Source organism: Eleutherodactylus coqui, chromosome 2 (assembly GCF_035609145.1).
Source record: "Eleutherodactylus coqui strain aEleCoq1 chromosome 2, aEleCoq1.hap1, whole genome shotgun sequence".
Taxonomy (NCBI): domain Eukaryota; kingdom Metazoa; phylum Chordata; class Amphibia; order Anura; family Eleutherodactylidae; genus Eleutherodactylus; species Eleutherodactylus coqui.
The window spans coordinates 135,390,977-135,408,331 of NC_089838.1; the positions used below are offsets into that span (position 1 = coordinate 135,390,977).

At 46.4% G+C, this 17,355-nt stretch overlaps 1 protein-coding gene across 1 annotated transcript; it reads right to left on the reverse strand.

Annotated features, from left to right (window-relative positions):
* Positions 1 to 7,371: 7,371 nt before the first annotated feature.
* LYZ (lysozyme) lies at positions 7,372 to 16,472 on the reverse strand. Its single transcript, XM_066591612.1, has 4 exons — positions 16,296 to 16,472; positions 13,421 to 13,585; positions 8,757 to 8,835; positions 7,372 to 8,313 (listed from the first exon to the last, which is right to left on the reverse strand). The coding sequence occupies exons 1-4, from the start codon at positions 16,435 to 16,437 to the stop codon at positions 8,232 to 8,234; spliced, it is 468 nt and encodes a 155-aa protein (XP_066447709.1). The 5' UTR covers positions 16,438 to 16,472; the 3' UTR covers positions 7,372 to 8,231.
* Positions 16,473 to 17,355: the final 883 nt, after the last annotated feature.

Below are 17,355 nucleotides of genomic sequence, written 5' to 3' on the forward strand. Positions count from 1 at the left end.
AATAAGCCACGTGTGTACATCATACTGCAGGAGCGATTAAAGCATCGTAAGTTGTTTTCGCCTCTGGGGATTAAAAAAAAGAAGGAAAAAATAAGATCAATAAAGTTTTACTAAAAAAACAAAAGTAACAAAAATTTTAACAAAACAAAACCTTTTGCCATAATTATAATAAAACAATCTAAATAATTAAACAAAAATACATATTTCGTATCGCTGCATCCGTAAAGTCTAATCTATCAAAGCTATGCATTATTTACCCCACATGATGAACGTTGTCTGAAAAAAAAGGAAAGATCGCCAGAAATACGCTTTTTTGGTCACACATTCTCAAAGAAAAAATGCTATAAAAAGCAATCAAAAAGTCGTATGCAAACTCCAGGACATCGTGCAAAAAAATGAGCTCTTGCACAACTTTGTGAATGGAAAAATAAAAAGTTATTGCGCGCAGGAGATGACGGTAGAAAATAATTTAAAACAAATTTATTTGTCAAATAAAAGTAGTACAGCAAAAAAATCTACCTAAGTTTGGTATTGTAGTAACCGACCTGACCCATAGAATAAAGTTATGTCATTTTTGTTGCACATTGTGCACCGTAGAAACAAGATGCACTGAAAGATGGCGGAATTTCATTTTTTTTTTCATTTTACTCCACTTAGACTTTGTTTAATGTATTTCTGTATATTATATGGTACATTAAATAGTACCATTGAAAAATACAACTCGCAATTAGAGATGAGCGAGCACCAAAATGCTCGGGTGCTCGTTACTCGGGACAAAATTATCGCGATGCTCGAGGGTTCGTTTCGAGTAACGAACCCCATTGAAGTCAATGGGCGACCCGAGCATTTTTGTATATCGCCGATGCTCGCTAAGGTTTTCATTTGTGGAAATCTGGGCAATTCAAGAAAGTGATGGCAACGACACAGCAACGGATAGGGCAGGCGAGGGGCTACATGTTGGGCTGCATCTCAAGTTCCCAGGTCCCACTATTAAGCCACAATAGCGGCAAGAGTGGCCCCCCCCTCCCAACAACTTTTACTTCTGAAAAGCCCTCATTAGCAATGCATACCTTAGCTAAGCACCACACTACCTCCAACAAAGCACAATCACTGCCTGCATGACACTCCGCTGCCACTTCTCCTGGGTTACATGCTGCCCACCCCCCCCCCCCCCCCCGCACGAAGCAGTGTCCACAGCGCACACCAAAGTGTCCCTGTGCAGCCTTCAGCTGCACTCTTGCCACACCACCCTCATGTCTATTTATAAGTGCGTCTGCCATGAGGAGGAACCGCAGGCACACACTGCAGAGGGTTGGCACGGCTAGGCAGCGACCCTCTTTAAAAGGGGCGGAGCGATAGCCCACAATGCTGTACAGAAGCAATGAGAAATATAATCCTGTGCCACCACCATCAGGAGCTGCACACGTGGGCATAGCAATAGGGAACCTATGTGCCACACACTATTCATTCTGTCAAGGTGTCTGCATGCCCCAGTCAGACCGCGGTTTATTATAAATAGTCACAGGCAGGTACAACTCCGCAATGGGAATTCCGTGTGCACCCACAGCATGGGTGGCTCCCTGGAACCCACCGGCTGTACATAAATGTATCCCATTGCAGTGCCCATCACAGCTGAGGTAACGTCCGATTAAATGCAGGTGGGCTTCGGCCCACACTGCATGCCCCAGTCAGACTGGGGTTCTTTAGAAGTAGACACATGCAGTTACAACTCCCTGTGGACCCACAGCATGGGTGGCTCCCTGGAACCCACCGGCGGTACATAAATATATCCCATTGCAGTGCCCAACACAGCTGATGTAACGTCAGCTTTAATGCAGGTGGGCAAAAAATTAATTGGATTACACTATAGGTGAGGGCCCCAAAAAATTGGTGTACCAACAGTACTAATGTACGTCAGAAAAATTGCCCATGCCCAACCAAGAGGGCAGGTGAAACCCATTAATCGCTTTGGTTAATGTGGCTTAATTTGTAACTAGGCCTGGAGGCAGCCCAGTTAAAATAAAAATTGGTTGAGGTAAAAGTTTCAACGCTTTAATGAGCATTGAAACGTATAAAAATTGTTTACAAAAATTATATGACTGAGCCTTGTGGGCCTAAGAAAAATTGCCCGTTCGGCGTGATTACGTCAGGTTTCAGGAGGAGGAGCAGGAGGAGGAGGATGAATATTATACACAGATTGATGAAGCTAAAAGGTCCCCGTTTTTGATGGTGATAGAGAACGATGCTTCAATCCGCGGGTGCAGTCTACGTATTGCTTAGGTATCGCTGCTGTCCGCTGGTGGAGAAGAGAAGTCTGGGGAAATCCAGGCTTTGTTCATCTTGATGAGTGTAAGCCTCTTGGCACTGTCGGTTGACAGGCGGGTACGCTTATCTGTGATGATTCCCCCAGCCGCACTAAACACCCTCTCTGACAAGACGCTAGCCGCAGGACAAGCAAGCACCTCCAGGGCATACAGCGCGAATTCAGGCCACGTGTCCAGCTTCGACACCCAGTAGTTGTAGGGGGCAGAGGCGTCACCGAGGACGGTCGTGCGATCGGCTACGTACTCCCTCACCATCCTTTTACAGTGCTCCCGCTGACTCAGCCTTGACTGGGGAGCGGTGACACAGTCTTGCTGGGGAGCCAGAAAGCTGTCAAAGGCCTTAGAGAGTGTTCCCCTGCCTGTGCTGTACATGCTGCCTGATCTCTGCGCCTCCCCTACTACCTGGCCCTCTGAACTGCGCCTTCGGCCACTAGCGCTGTCGGATGGGGATTTTACCATCAGTTTGTCCGCCAGGGTCCTGTGGTATAGCATCACTCTCGAACCCGTTTCCTCTTCGGGTATGAGAGTGGAAAGGTTCTCCTTATACCGTGGGTCGAGCAGTGTGTACACGCAGGTAATCCGTAGTGGCCAGAATGCGTGTAACGCGAGGGTCACGAGAAAGGCATCTTAACATGAAGTCAGCCATGTGTGCTAGGGTACCTGTACGCAACACATGGCTGTCCTCACTAGGAAGATCACTTTCAGGATCCTCCTCCTCCTCCTCAGGCCATACACGCTGAAAGGATGACAGGCAAGCAGCATGGGTACCCTCAGCAGTGGGCCAAGCTGTCTGTTCCCCCTCCTCCTCATCCTCCTCATGCTCCTCCTCCTCCTCCTCAACGCGCTGAGATATAGACAGGAGGGTGCTCTGACTATCCAGCAATGTACTGTCTTCCCCCGCCTCTGTTTCCGAGCGCAAAGCATCTGCCTTTATGCTTTGCAGGGAACTTCTCAAGAGGCATAGCAGAGGAATGGTGACACTAATGATTGCAGCATCGCCGCTCACCATCTGGGTAGACTCCTCAAAGTTTCCAAGGACCTGGCAGATGTCTGCCAACCAGGCCCACTCTTCTGTAAAGAATTGAGGAGGCTGACTCCCACTGCGCCGCCCATGTTGGAGTTGGTATTCCACTATAGCTCTACGCTGCTCATAGAGCCTGGCCAACATGTGGAGCGTAGAGTTCCACCGTGTGGGCACGTCGCACAGCAGTCGGTACACTGGCAGATGAAACCGATGTTGCAGGGTGCGCAGGGTGGCAGCGTCCGTGTGGGACTTGCGGAAATGTGCGCAGAGCCGGCGCACCTTTCCGAGCAGGTCTGACAAGCGTGGGTAGCTTTTCAGAAAGCGCTGAACCACCAAATTAAAGACGTGGGCCAGGCATGGCACGTGCGTGAGGCTGCCGAACTGCAGAGCCGCCACCAAGTTACGGCCGTTGTCACACACGACCATGCCCGGTTGGAGGCTCAGCGGCGCAAGCCAGTGGTCGGTCTGCTCTGTCAGACCCTGCAGCAGTTCGTGGGCCGTGTGCCTCTTATCTCCTAAGCTGAGTAGTTTCAGCACGGCCTGCTGACGCTTGCCCACTGCTGTGCTGCCACGCCGCGCGACACCGACTGCTGCCGACATGCTGCTGCTGACACATCTTGATTGCGAGACAGAGGTTGCGGAGGAGGAGGAGGGTGCTTTAGTGGAGGAAGCATACACCGCTGCAGATACCACCACCGAGCTGGGACCCGCAATTCTGGGGGTGGGTAGGACGTGAGCAGTCCCAGGCTCTGACTCTGTCCCAGCCTCCACTAAATTCACCCAATGTGCCGTCAGGGAGATATAGTGGCCCTGCCCGCCTGTGCTTGTCCACGTGTCTGTTGTTAAGTGGACCTTGGCAGTAACCGCGTTGGTGAGGGCGCATACAATGTTGTGGGAGACGTGGTCGTGCAGGGCTGGGACGGCACATCGGGAAAAGTAGTGGCGACTGGGAACTGAGCAGCGCGGGGCCGCCGCCGCCATCATACTTTTGAAAGCCTCCGTTTCCACAACCCTATACGGCAGCATCTCCAGGCTGATAAATTTGGCTATGTGCACGTTTAACGCTTGAGCGTGCGGGTGCATGGCGGCGTACTTGCGCTTGTGCTCCAACACTTGCGCTAGCGACGGCTGGACGGTGCGCTGACAGACATTGGTGGATGGGGCTGAGGACAGCGGAGGTGAGGGTGTGGGTGCAGGCCAGGAGACGGTAGTGCCTGTGTCCTGAGAGGGGGGTTGGATCTCAGTGGCAGGTTGGGGCACAGGGGGAGAGGCAGAGGTGCAAACCGGAGGCGGTGAATGACCTTCGTCCCACCTTGTGGGGTGCTTGGCCATCATATGTCTGCGCATGCTGGTGGTGGTGAGGCTGGTGGTGGTGGCTCCCCGGCTGATCTTGGCGCGACACAGGTTGCACACCACTGTTCGTCGGTCGTCTGCACTCTCAGTGAAAAACTGCCAGACCTTTGAGCACCTCGGCCTCTGCAGGGTGGCATGGCGCGAGGGGGCGCTTTGGGAAACAGTTGGTGGATTATTCGGTCTGGCCCTGCCTCTACCCCTGGACACCGCACTGCCTCTTGCAACCTGCCCTGCTGCTGCCCTTGCCTCCCCCTCTGAAGACCTGTCCTCAGTAGGCGTAGCAAACCAGGTGGGGTCAGTCACCTCATCGTCCTGCTGCTCTTCCTCCGAATCCTCTGTGCGCTCCTCCCTCGGACTTACTGCCCTTACTACTACCTCACTGATAGACAACTGTGTCTCATCGTCATCGTCCTCCTCACCCACTGAAAGGTCTTGAGACAGTTGCCGGAAGTCCCCAGCCTCATCCCCCGGACCCCGGGAACTTTCAAAAGGTTGGGCATCGGTCACGACAAACTCCTCCAGTGGGAGAGGATTCAGAACCCTTGCTGCCCATTCTGGGCAGGGGCCCGGGAACAGTTCCTGGGAGTCTGCCTGCTCCTCAGAATGTGTCATTGTAATGGAGTGAGGAGGCTGGGAGGAAGGAGGAGCAGCAGCCAGAGGATTCAGAGTTGCAGCAGTAGATGGCGCAGAACTCTGGGTGTTCGATAGATTGCTGGATGCACTTTCTGCCATCCACGACAGGACCTGCTCACACTGCTCCTTTTCTAATAAAGGTCTACCGCGTGGACCCATTAATTGTGAAATGAATGTGGGGACGCCAGAAAGGTGCCTCTCTCCTAATCCCGCAGCAGTCGGCTGCGATACACCTGGATCAGGAGCTCGGCCTGTGCCCACACCCTGACTTGGGCCTCCGCGTCCTCGCCCGCGTCCACGTCCTCTAGGCCTACCCCTACCCCTCAGCATGGCGTATTACCAGTAGTGCAGAAACAGAACGCTGTAATTAAATGTGCCGCTTATTGGCCTGTGGTTGGAGGCTGACTTTGCTTACGGAACGCACAGCAGAGCCAGGAAATAATTTTGCGCAAGCCTGCTGTAACACTTAGCTGGCTGCGTATGAATTAGGACAACTACCCCCGACACAGACCCAGTACACTGAGGACGGTCACAGGCAGCCCAAATAGATTTTTTTTCCCAAATGTTTTTGGAAAGGCCCACTGCCTATATTCAATAAATATGTCTTCTGTCCCTGCCTCACCACTACTGGCCCTGGAGTATGTAAAATAACTGCAGACTGTTGCACTGTGGACTGGAATACAGCGGTGATGTAACAGCCAACACAGAGCCAGGAAATAATTTTGCGCAAGCCTGCTGTAACACTTAGCTGGCTGCGTATGAATTAGGACAACTACCCCCAGCACAGACCCAGTACACTGAGGACAGTCACAGGCAGCCCAAATAGATTTTTTTTCCCAAATGTTTTTGGAAAGGCCCACTGCCTATATTCAATAAATATGTCTTCTGTCCCTGCCTCACCACCACTACTGGCCCTGGACTATGTATAATTACTGCAGGGCGCAATGCTCTGCACGGCCGATATACAAAAAAAAAAATGTGCAACACTGCAAAAAGCAGCCTCCACACTACTGCACACGGTTAGATGTGGCCCTAAGAAGGACCGTTGGGGTTCTTGAAGCCTAAAACACTCCTAACGCTCTCCCTATAGCAACTCCAGCAAGACAGCACTTTCCCTGATCTCTGTCAGAACGCATCTGTGGCGAGCCGCGGGAGGGGCCGATTTATATACTCGGGTGACACCTGATCTCGCCAGCCACTCACTGCAGGGGGGTGGTATAGGGCTTGAACGTCGCAGGGGGAAGTTGTAATGCCTTCCCTGTCTTTCTATTGGCCAGAAAAGTGCGCTAACGTCTCAGAGATGAAAGTGAAAGTAACTCGAACATCGCGTGGTACTCGTCTCGAGTAACGAGCATCTCGAACACGCTAATACTCGAACGAGTATCAAGCTCGGACGAGTATGTTCGCTCATCTCTACTCGCAATCCATTTCTTTCTTGTATCTCCACACAGTGTTTAGACGCTCATGTGAATGAATTAATGAAAATTCATTTGGCCGTACATCGCGTGCATTATATGCGATGAAAACGCGCCCATTGACATGAGCCCTAACTTTTCAGAATAAACTGCTGTGTGTGTACATAAGGAACAACAGTATTTCAAAGCATTATATGACTCCTATGATGCATTTTTCCCCGTTGTACTCTCCACAAGGTGCACATTTGATTCTCAGTCCTCTCAGGAGTGGTGACAGGAGCCTGGCTGCTGTTCTGTGTTCAATAGGATGTACACAAAAAACTACAGATCCTGCTCTCTAACGGTCTAACACACATACATAATATTGTTCTGTAGGAGTGTACAGCAAGATTTAGCAGTGTACATGTTAATAAACAACAAGATATATCTCACCATTAGCTTCAGCAGGCAACTCTGTGTCCCTCCCCCTCTTTGCATACAGTTCAGTACGCATGATTACTCAGCTCTAGCATCCTGGCATCCTCTGTCAATCATTAGAGATCAGAGAGTGGACAGCAAGGTAGGTGGGAGACAACACTTTAGAGTGATTTTTCAGCACAAAAACTTTATTTAGGTAAAAAAGGAAATAGCAGTTTTGCTACTATCACACTGGCTATCATGCAGGCAGAAGTTGTTTGGAAAATTAGTATCCATTTGACCTGTTAGAAATTAAACATGAAGGCACACAATGGGTACTGGGTCTTGATGCTACCGGAAGCTAGGGGTTTGACAGGGTTTGCATGTAGCAACGCTACTGTCACACTCATAGCTCCCAATAAAGTGAAGAATGGAAGGTCCTAGCACCGGGTGTATTGCTTTAGCGCCTGGTCTGGAGGGTTAGCTTTCCTATTAGGCTTACTTATGTAAGCCTAATAGGAAATAAACCCTAACCCTCCAGACCAGGCACTAAAGCAATAGGCACATAGCAGTGCTCCCTGCGTTCCCTCAGTGGTCCATGGTGGCAGTTTGTTGCAGCGGCTGTCTGCTCCGTTCGGCCCCGGTCACTGACTGTTAAGCAGCTTTATCACTGTGCCTGAACTACCGATGCCACCCCCACTCACACTTCACGCTGTTCTGGCGTCAAGGATTGAACTGAACGGCGCTCCTAGGCTTGCCACACTGCAGTGCTCCGCTGGCGCTCCATGCCTTGGCGCTGTCCTCACACGCCCGTGCCTCTGCCAGCGCTGCCGCTCCCATCTTCTGAACGGCAGCGTCCGCTTTCTGCATCACCGCTGTTCCCTACCGGGTCTAAATGGCATTAAGCACGCCCCCCAGCCAATCAGAAGCTGGGGGCATAAAAACCTTTTTTGACAGCTGTATTATGTTGCCACCCCTTACTTCCGGTGGCAACATAATACACCAGTACCCACACAATGTACCATTGCATAAGCCTTAGTCATTGAATATACAATATACTGAGCAAAAGCTACAAGAAAATGAAGGCTACAATAAATCTTCAGAAAGTCTGCAGCCTCTAATCCAGTTTGACAAGTCTTTGCCCTTGCAGTGGTTTCTCCACGCAACCCTGTAGAAGAAAAAAGTTTCAATAATTTCAATATGAGCAGCTTTGTTGTGTTAACGAGTACAGAAGAAAGCACCAAAACTATTTATTTGGCATATAAAAGTTGAAAATTATGGCACATGCTTTATTAACACTAAAATGTGCAACATTTGACTTCTCTTGCCACTTTTTGAAAATGTGTGTTAGAGGGGTGGGGTTTAGCAAGAGGGGCAGTGCCTCAAACAGGCCAACAAATTTAATTTTCTCCATAAACTGGTGTACATTATAGCAGAAATCTATGTCTGCTCCTAGCTAGAGTAGATTTGAATTTCTGGCATACAGACATTCACAGGTGCGCCAAATTTATTAACAGGCGTCAGCATACTTGGGTTTAAGACTGGCGTATGAAACACCATGCTACGCAAATCCATCCCCTAACCCGGAAGTGTTTAGCGCTTTATACTCACCATGCCTCCATGCCTTGGGGATCACTCACAACACGCTTTGCGCATTTCACAGATTCCGTTATATCATCAGACAGCAATGCTGTTAAATAGTGCAAAAGTTAGAGTTTGCACATCACATTCTGACTTTGGTAAATGCTACATTATTTTAAAGCAATCTTAACCAGTTTTAATTTGCATCTGTCTTCATCTGCATACTATTACGTAACAAATTCAAGTCTGTATCATTACATTATTATAAATGACCAAAATGTATTCAAATAAAGGTAATTAAGGGAATAATTAGTGCTGTTTTACATTTAAAATCATCAGTTCTGTTGCCTCTATTTTTCTATTCCAGCTTTATCTCCATTCTCATATTTCACCTTATAGAACACAGTAATAAATAAGAACTTCATTATTACTTTTCGGTTTGTTACTAGAGATGAGCGAGCGTACTCGGAAAAGCACTACTCGCTCGAGTAATTTGCTTAATCCGAGTGTCGCTGTGCTCGTCCCTGAAGATTCGGGTGCCGGCACGGAGCGGGGAGCTGCAGGGGAGAGCGGGGAGGAACGGAGGGGAGATCTTTCTCTCCCTCTCTCCCGCCTGCTCTCCCCTGCTCCCCGCTGCGACTCACCTGTCAGCCGCAGCGGCACCCGAATCTTCAGGGACGAGCACAGCGATACTCGGATAAAGCACATTACTCGAGCGAGTAGTGCTTTTCCGAGTACGCTCGCTCATCTCTATTTGTTACTCATCACCCATTGACTTGTCTGGTATCTCTTGGATGCAGCTGCTTAGAGGCTGCGCTGCTCTGAGCAGCTACTGCAGGTCACCATTTAATTCATCTTTCCTTACTGAGTAGGACTACTGTGTGGGACTATACAGACACATTTACAAGAGGACCTACAGATGTATTTGTGTGTGGATTTAAATGTGCAGGTTTGTGTATGAGAGATTGGCTTGGAATATCAAAAGGCAGATTGTTTTTAGACTGTTATGCACTAATTAGGCTGTAACTACATGCGCCATAAAAGTTTTGCATGACCCACATGTGTCAATTGTATAATCTCTTTTCAAGAATCACAGAGCGCTGGCTACAGCAGCCTATGACATCCCGTACACAAGCTGAGTGGGGTCTGAAAACAGTATGTCACGGGGGAGACCAGTAACTGTTGCACAGGACATGTGGGGAGCTAGGAGAGGTGAAAATTAGCCATTTTATTATTTTTGAGTCAAGGAAAGATAGATTAAAAAAAAAACTCAGATAACCCCTTTTAGGCCCAATGTCCACAGGCAGATTTGATTTGCGGAATCCGTGTGGGGCACCTGCCCAGAAGAGCCACAGTTCAAACCGCCCATACAGAAGCATCGGCGTCCGCACCTCAACACGTGCAGATTTGTTTTCTCGATTCCACTTGTGGAAAACAAATCGCAGCATGCTCCATTTTAGCGCAGATTCCGTGTGTACAGCTTTCATTGAAGTCTATGGAAGCCCTCCAATCTGCAGCCCGACTGCAATTGACACTGCGGATGGGCCGCAGATTTCGTGGGAAAAGCAGGAGATTTTTAAAAAAGGAAAGTAAATGTAGGTACACGCGGATGCCGCTGCCAGCAGGTTTGGATTCGACTGCGGGCTCCTGCATGCAGAATCCAACCCACCCATGGACATGAGGCCTTAGGATGAAAGGGTTTGTGCTGAGAGACATAAAAGGATTGGTTACCCTCGAAGATGCCATAAGGTGCAGTTTATAGTACACATGATTGATCTGTCTTATACCTATGTAAGGACCCAGGAATCAGGGACCAAGTTTGTAAGAATGGGTCTTAACCCCTTAATGACATGGCCTATTTTGGCGTTGAGGACCAAACGATTTTTAGTAGATTTTCATCTCCATTTTTCAAAAGCCATAACTTTTTTATTTTTCTGTCGATGCGGCCATATAAGGGCTTGTTTTTTGCGTGGCGAACTGCAGTTTTTCTTAGTGCCATTTTTGGGTAGATGGACCGTATTGTAAAACTTTTTTTTTTTATGATCGCAGGGAGAGAAAAAGCATCAATTCTGCCATAGATTTTTTGGTTTTTTTAAAGCGTTAATTATGCAGCATAAATGACACAATACATTTTTTCTGCGGGCCGGTACGGTTACAACAATACCAAAATTCTTATATTGTTTTTAGTTTTTTTCCACTTTTCTACAATAAAAAGCCCTATTTTTGAAAAAAAAAATTCTAAATTGCTGAATTCAAAGTCCTATAACTTTTTTATTTTTCCATGGATGGAGCTCTATGAGGGCTTATTTTTTGCGAGACGAGCTGTAGTTTTTATTGGTACCATTTTGGGGTACATACGATCACAGACACTGGCAATACAGGGCGCCGGTATCTGGTGTCCTGTTGCTATGGCAACCAGCCGGGCTCTCTGCGATAACATCGCGAGAGCCGGCTGATGTCACAGAGGGAGTGCGCTCCCTCTGTGAACCCTTTACCTGCTGCGATCTACTTAGATCAAGGCAGGGACAGGGTTAACAGCGGAGGGGGCATCTCCGATGCACCCCCGCTGTTGCAGTGGGAGGCCAGCTATTAGTGACAGCCGTCTCCCACTGCCAGATAGCGCGAGATCTGTCATGATCTTGCGCTATCACTATGACGTAAGGGTACGTCATTTTGCGGGAAGTACCTCGCTGCTATGACATACCCTTACGTCATGGGGAGGGAAAAGTTTAAAGAGGTTTTCTGAGTCCTAAAATGATTATTAAAATATTACTTAAAGGGGTTGTCCCGCGAAAGCAAGTGGGGTTAAGCACTTCTGTATGGCCATATAAATGCACTTTGTAATATACATCGTGCATTAAATATTGGCCATACAGAAGTTATACACTTACCCCTCCGGTGTTGGCGTCCCCGTCTGCCCTCTTCTGTCCGGCTCTGGCCCATTTAGACACAATGATTATTGCTCAAAGGATGTCGCTCAAGCGACTTTTGAGCGATAATTGTTGTGTCATTTACAGCACAAGATGAGTGATCACCTTGCGCTGCCAGCAGAGGATGCAGAAGACAAGCGGGGTGTCCCCGCTTGTCTTCTGCGTCCAGCTGTTCCCCACTCCGAGCGCCCGGCTGATATACAGCCGAGCCCTTGGAGCGGAGAATGCAAAAAACAAGCAGGGCGTCCCCACTTGTCTTCTGCATCCAGATGTTTTCTGCATGGAGCGCCCGGCTGTTATACAGCCGAGCGCTCCGTGCCGGGTAAAGAGAACACAGCTGGACCGCTCTGTTCTTCATACCCAGCCTGTCATCAGGGAGCGGAATACAGCTGAAACAATAGTATCAGCTGTATCCCGCTGTGAATCCCTGATAAGGCTCATCGTTGTCTTTCAGCCCGCTAAAAGTCAACGATAAGCGACAAGATACAATGATTATCGCTCAAAAGACGGCTTTTTAGCGATAATCATTGTCTAAATAGGACTTTATTGCTGACTTTACAGCTCTTTGACTCTCCATAGACTTCAGTGATCTGATCCATCTCAAGACGGATTTCATCAGTATTCTATACTCAATGATTAGTACAGGAGGCAAGGAGAAGATGTGGCTTTTGAGTAGAGAAAGATGCATTTTTTTCTAACTAGATATATTACAAAGTTTCTTATGTTTGTTGTACTTTTGATGTATGGAAAGCTTGTTGAAATTACATTATTTAAGGAATACTAGGTTCTCTTCCAAATCTGTAAGAAATCTGTATGGGTAATAACTGCATGTAGAAACTAGAAGAGATACTCTGGGATGTTATCCATACATAATAAAGAAAGGTGAAGGCTAAGTTGACTCTTTTCTTTTGGGTATTACTGTGGTCACGCAGAAAGCCCCTGGGTGGTTGTTTCTCACAAATCCCTTGCTGTGCAATATACCGCCCTCACTGGCACGATATTCTACCACAGGAGAGCAGGCTAGGGAAGGGGCTGAGAAGCAGCCCACTGACAGATTTTGCTAATCTGCCAGTCCTCCAATCTGCAGTACTTTAGAAAACGGTAGAACCATAGAAACCAAAGAATCAGACAATGTTAATGAAAACCAATTACAAAACGTCTTCATTTCCAAAGACATAGTAATTAAAGGGGAAAAATGAGTGTGAAAGTGTACATTAGTAGGCCAAAGAAAAATCTGCTTGACCTCCTGCAGAGAGCTTGCAAGAATCTGGAGGTAAATTAAACTCCTCTATCACTAATCATCACTAATAGAAAAATATACTTTATAATTATGCAAGGAGGACAAATGGTTGTAGATAGGCCCGATAAAGGTGTGCTGTCCTTGGCTTCATAAGCATAATACATATGTGCCTGATGCCGCTGGATATAAGCCCTGAACTTCTATGGTAAATAATAGATAATGCAAAAATGGCTGACTGAAACGGGCATCTTTAGAAAGTTAATCTTTAGCTGTATAATGGCCTGCTGCTCGTTCAATGGCCCAAAAGCTGCTGAAAGGTTCCCTTTAGGTGATGGCTCCTACTTGTATACTGTGTCTATAGTTAGACTTTGTGTGCAATGTTGTACTGCTTGGAACAGGCAGTGATTCATTTTCTATGTGATGTAAAAGTGGCCAAACTTATACAAAATACTTATCTTATCAATTATCTTAATATTATGACTCACATTATACTGAAAAAAGAAGTCTCATTGCAGATTTCTTACCTTTGCAGTTGATGTTACAAGCATTGTGAGATCTGGGGGTCTTGAAATCCTCACACCACCATCGACTGTTTATTTGTAAAATGCCATAATCAGTGCTGTTGTCACCGGGGTTGAAGTTGATGCTGGCTGTGTTAAAGGAACTCTCATAGAATGCAGCGCAAACCCCTGCAGACAGTGTAGTTTCAAGAACAGAAGTTTGAATAAAATACAGATGCTACCTATACATATTCCACAATCATTCTTTAAGAAAATCTGAATGCTTTTCACAGGTTACTTTTAGAAACACAGGCGTCCACGCCTGGATAAAAACCCTTTTACACACAATGATTATCACTCAAAATTCATTCAAACACGCTTAAAGGAGCGCTAATCGTTATATGTAAATGCAGGCAGTCGTGCACTATTCGTTCACTTGTCATTTATTGCTGTTTTTTAGCCAGCATACAATTAGTTGATAAATAGTTCACTATCCGTTCCATTTGAATGCTATATATTTGAAAGACTAAGGTCGCCTGCAGACGGCTGGGTCGTATCCGGCTGCGAGAATTCTCGCAGCGGGACCCTTCCCGCGCCCTTGCAGAGACCAGCGCGTACTAACCTGCTTCTGTGGCTCCGGCTATTTGATGTGCCGGCTGCCCGGCAGCCGGTGCATGCGCAGACCAGAGCCAGCGACCGGGGAGTGAGATTTCCGCACAGAAGTAGAGCATGCCGCGATTTGCTTGCCGCGCGAGATTTCGCCTGGACAAATCGCGGCTGTCTGCCTAGGATTGCGTTTGCTAACGCAATCCTATGGCAGCTTCCACGAGCGGAAATTCTGCCGGAAATCCCGCCGCGGAATTTCCGCCCGTGTGCAGAAGGCCTAAGGCTGCATCCGCATGGGCTAGAAAATCTCACTACAAAATGGTTTCCAATGGGTTTTTTTAATGAGCGATGTTTTGTAGCGAGATTTTGAAGCCAGTAAGGATGCAACCTAAAGGCCCTTTTACACACAAAGATGACCGCTGGTTATTGAGTCAGTTGAAGGATCTCTCCCCGGCCGATGGAATTCCAGGCTGCGGTGCTAATACGCAATGCACAAAACTTGCACGAAATTCTCGCCCATATACATAAGCCCTTAGTGGGTGATTTCGACTATTTTGGCCGACCACTGTTTGGAAATTTGATGTGAACAAATCATACATGATGGCCGATAACAGACTTATCTTAGGTGTATAGTTGGCTTTACTCAGGCAGCTTGGAACGCAGCAATGCCTTAATGATGATGGAAAAAAGTGAATATATAAATACCTAAAAGAATAATAAAAAGACCTTACTGTGTTCCATCTCTAAATCTGTAGTTTCAACTTATTATTCCGGCATGTTTTAATAGAGTAATCAAAACAGATAAATTCATGAACTTTTCTTTAAAGGGCCACTCTGGCAAAAAAATAATTTTTCATCTCTGCTCCCCTTACCTGACTAACTGTCACACTCTGGCGGTCTCCTCTATGTAATCGAGGCACACCCCTGCAGTGCAGGCCCTTATCAGGCACCATCTTGATGCTGAGATTTTTTACTTTCAGTTTCATGATGTATCAGCAAATCATTAGTTAAAAGGGTTCTGTCAGAAAAAAAAAATCATACTCACCTGTGCCGTACGGGGCCGGTCACCAGGAGGCTGCTGCTGCTCTTCTTTCCCTCTGTCAGCCATCCGATCGCAGGGCAGAAGCTGGCAAAGTTCCAGCTTCCGCCCCTGCTCTTACCATTCCGGGCGGCATGTACTGCCACCCTGGTCGGCACGTCACAAGTGCCAGGTCGACGAGAGCGCGCAAGAGCCGACCCCTCACGCGCCAAGTAAACAGCGGAGGGAGAACAACAACGGGATTAGGTGAGTTAGTTCTTTTTTTTACACTCTTTTCTTTTTACAGGTTACACTCTACAGGGCAGGATGCAGGTGAGTATACATTTTTTTATTTTACTGACAGAACCCCTTTAAGGCTATAGAATTTTTGCCTGCAGGAAGAACAGTTTAATTATCTTTACCTTCTATATTCATCTACATAAGCTACAGACCATAAGTACACAGCCAGAGGATGAGCTGTGATTTCCTCTATTATACCTGTGTAACAGGAGCTGTGTAATCATCATCAGTAACTCTGATCTGAGTTCCTGTGTCCCTCTCTAGGCAGTTTCTGTGCTAGGATTCATGCAACAGCATCACACAAACAGAGAATCTGGCTAGTTTCCGAGATCATAACCCCAAATAAGGCCAGCTGCAAACGACCGTCCGGTGACCCCGCGTACCTGTCATTTTCTTCTTTCTTCTGTACTGCGGATGGTCCAACCAGCAAGCCATTGGACATGCACAATACAGATTTTCCCACGCCATCGCTAGGCGATGATGCGGAATCTGCGAACTGTCCGCAATGTTATTTGACTTCAGTGGAAGCTGTCCGTGCAGACACCACACTAAAATAGAGCATGCCGCGGTTTTTCCTCCGCGAACGGAAAATCACAGTTGATTTCTGCTCGTGTGCAGGAAAAAACACTTTTCCATGGCATGTTATGGCTGGTATTTGCTGCGGAACTCGGAGGTCGACGCCTGCTTCGGATTCCGCAATGCACTTACAATGCGTTTTGGGGCTTGAAAAGCTCCTCCAGCAGTACATACATTTAACAATAGGTAAAGGTGCTTCTCCGGCAGTTAAAGGTGTTGTGATTGGGTTTCACAGAAAAATAATAATAATTAATGTCTTTTTATTTACACTTTAACAGTTAAAATATTTGTAACTAGCATTTATTATTTAAGAAACAAAATTCTATGTATATATCCATGTACCAGAACCAGATAACTAAGAAAAACTTAAATCTTAACTTAAAATCCTGGAATACTTACAGTTTGGCAGACTGTAGCCTCTGAAGCCATCAAGTCCATATATTTTCATGTCCCTTGCAAGTTCACATCTTTCATACTGTTTGCCACTTGCAAATGCAAGTATGACAAGGAGTCCTCCAAAGACATGTATTTGGCACTTCATACCTCAGCTTGGATAATATGGTGTAATGGTTAACTTCCGTAAAAGGTTCTTTATATAACAGGCACGAAAAGCAACTTCCTTCTTCAGACACAAAGTGAACTGATTGTTTAATAAGAAAAATAAGCAAACTTCAAAAGCTGTTCCACCAGTTCTTGCAATCAGAGAGGCATGGGAATTACCCATTAATGTGCCTTTATTTTTAAAAATCAACATGTCTTTTTTTGATGTTTTTGAAGCAATTTTACATTTCATTTTTTTGCATTATTCAACAATAATTACACTTTAGTATACATTCCAGTTATGTATTACAGTTGGGCATTCTAAATAGGTATATTTTTTAGTATGAATTTTAGCATTTATTGCCTAAAAAATACTTTTGCTACTCTATTTGCATTGTGTTTAATCGTATGTATTGTTTTTGATTACAGTTTTTTTTTTTTTAACAATAAAGTATAGGAATATCTACCTATGGACAGGCTCACACGCGTAATTTCATTGCGTATTACTAGCACATAATACACAGTGAATGGAGTCAATGAAAGTACATTGACTTTCATTGATCTATGCACACTTATAATACACGGTAAAAAGCACACAGCATATTAGTTTTCCACTCTCTCCTACTAAACCAAGAGGTGCTTATTCATTTGCTGACACACAGGTGATATATTCTCTAGTTGTAATTGCTTGCTTTCCCCATCTTCTCGCTACAACCCAAACCATGATGATGGCTTCTCCTGATGACTCCGATGTTTGCTACAGACATATCTTTGGCACCTCACTTGAGTAGCCCACCCCTATAGAATGGCATCCTACTCCTAATACTGTGCCAATAGTTCTTCTAAAAGTCCCCCTAAACCCTACTATCAAAATAATAATACCTAAGAATATGTATACAGATGAAAGTGAAGACATAAC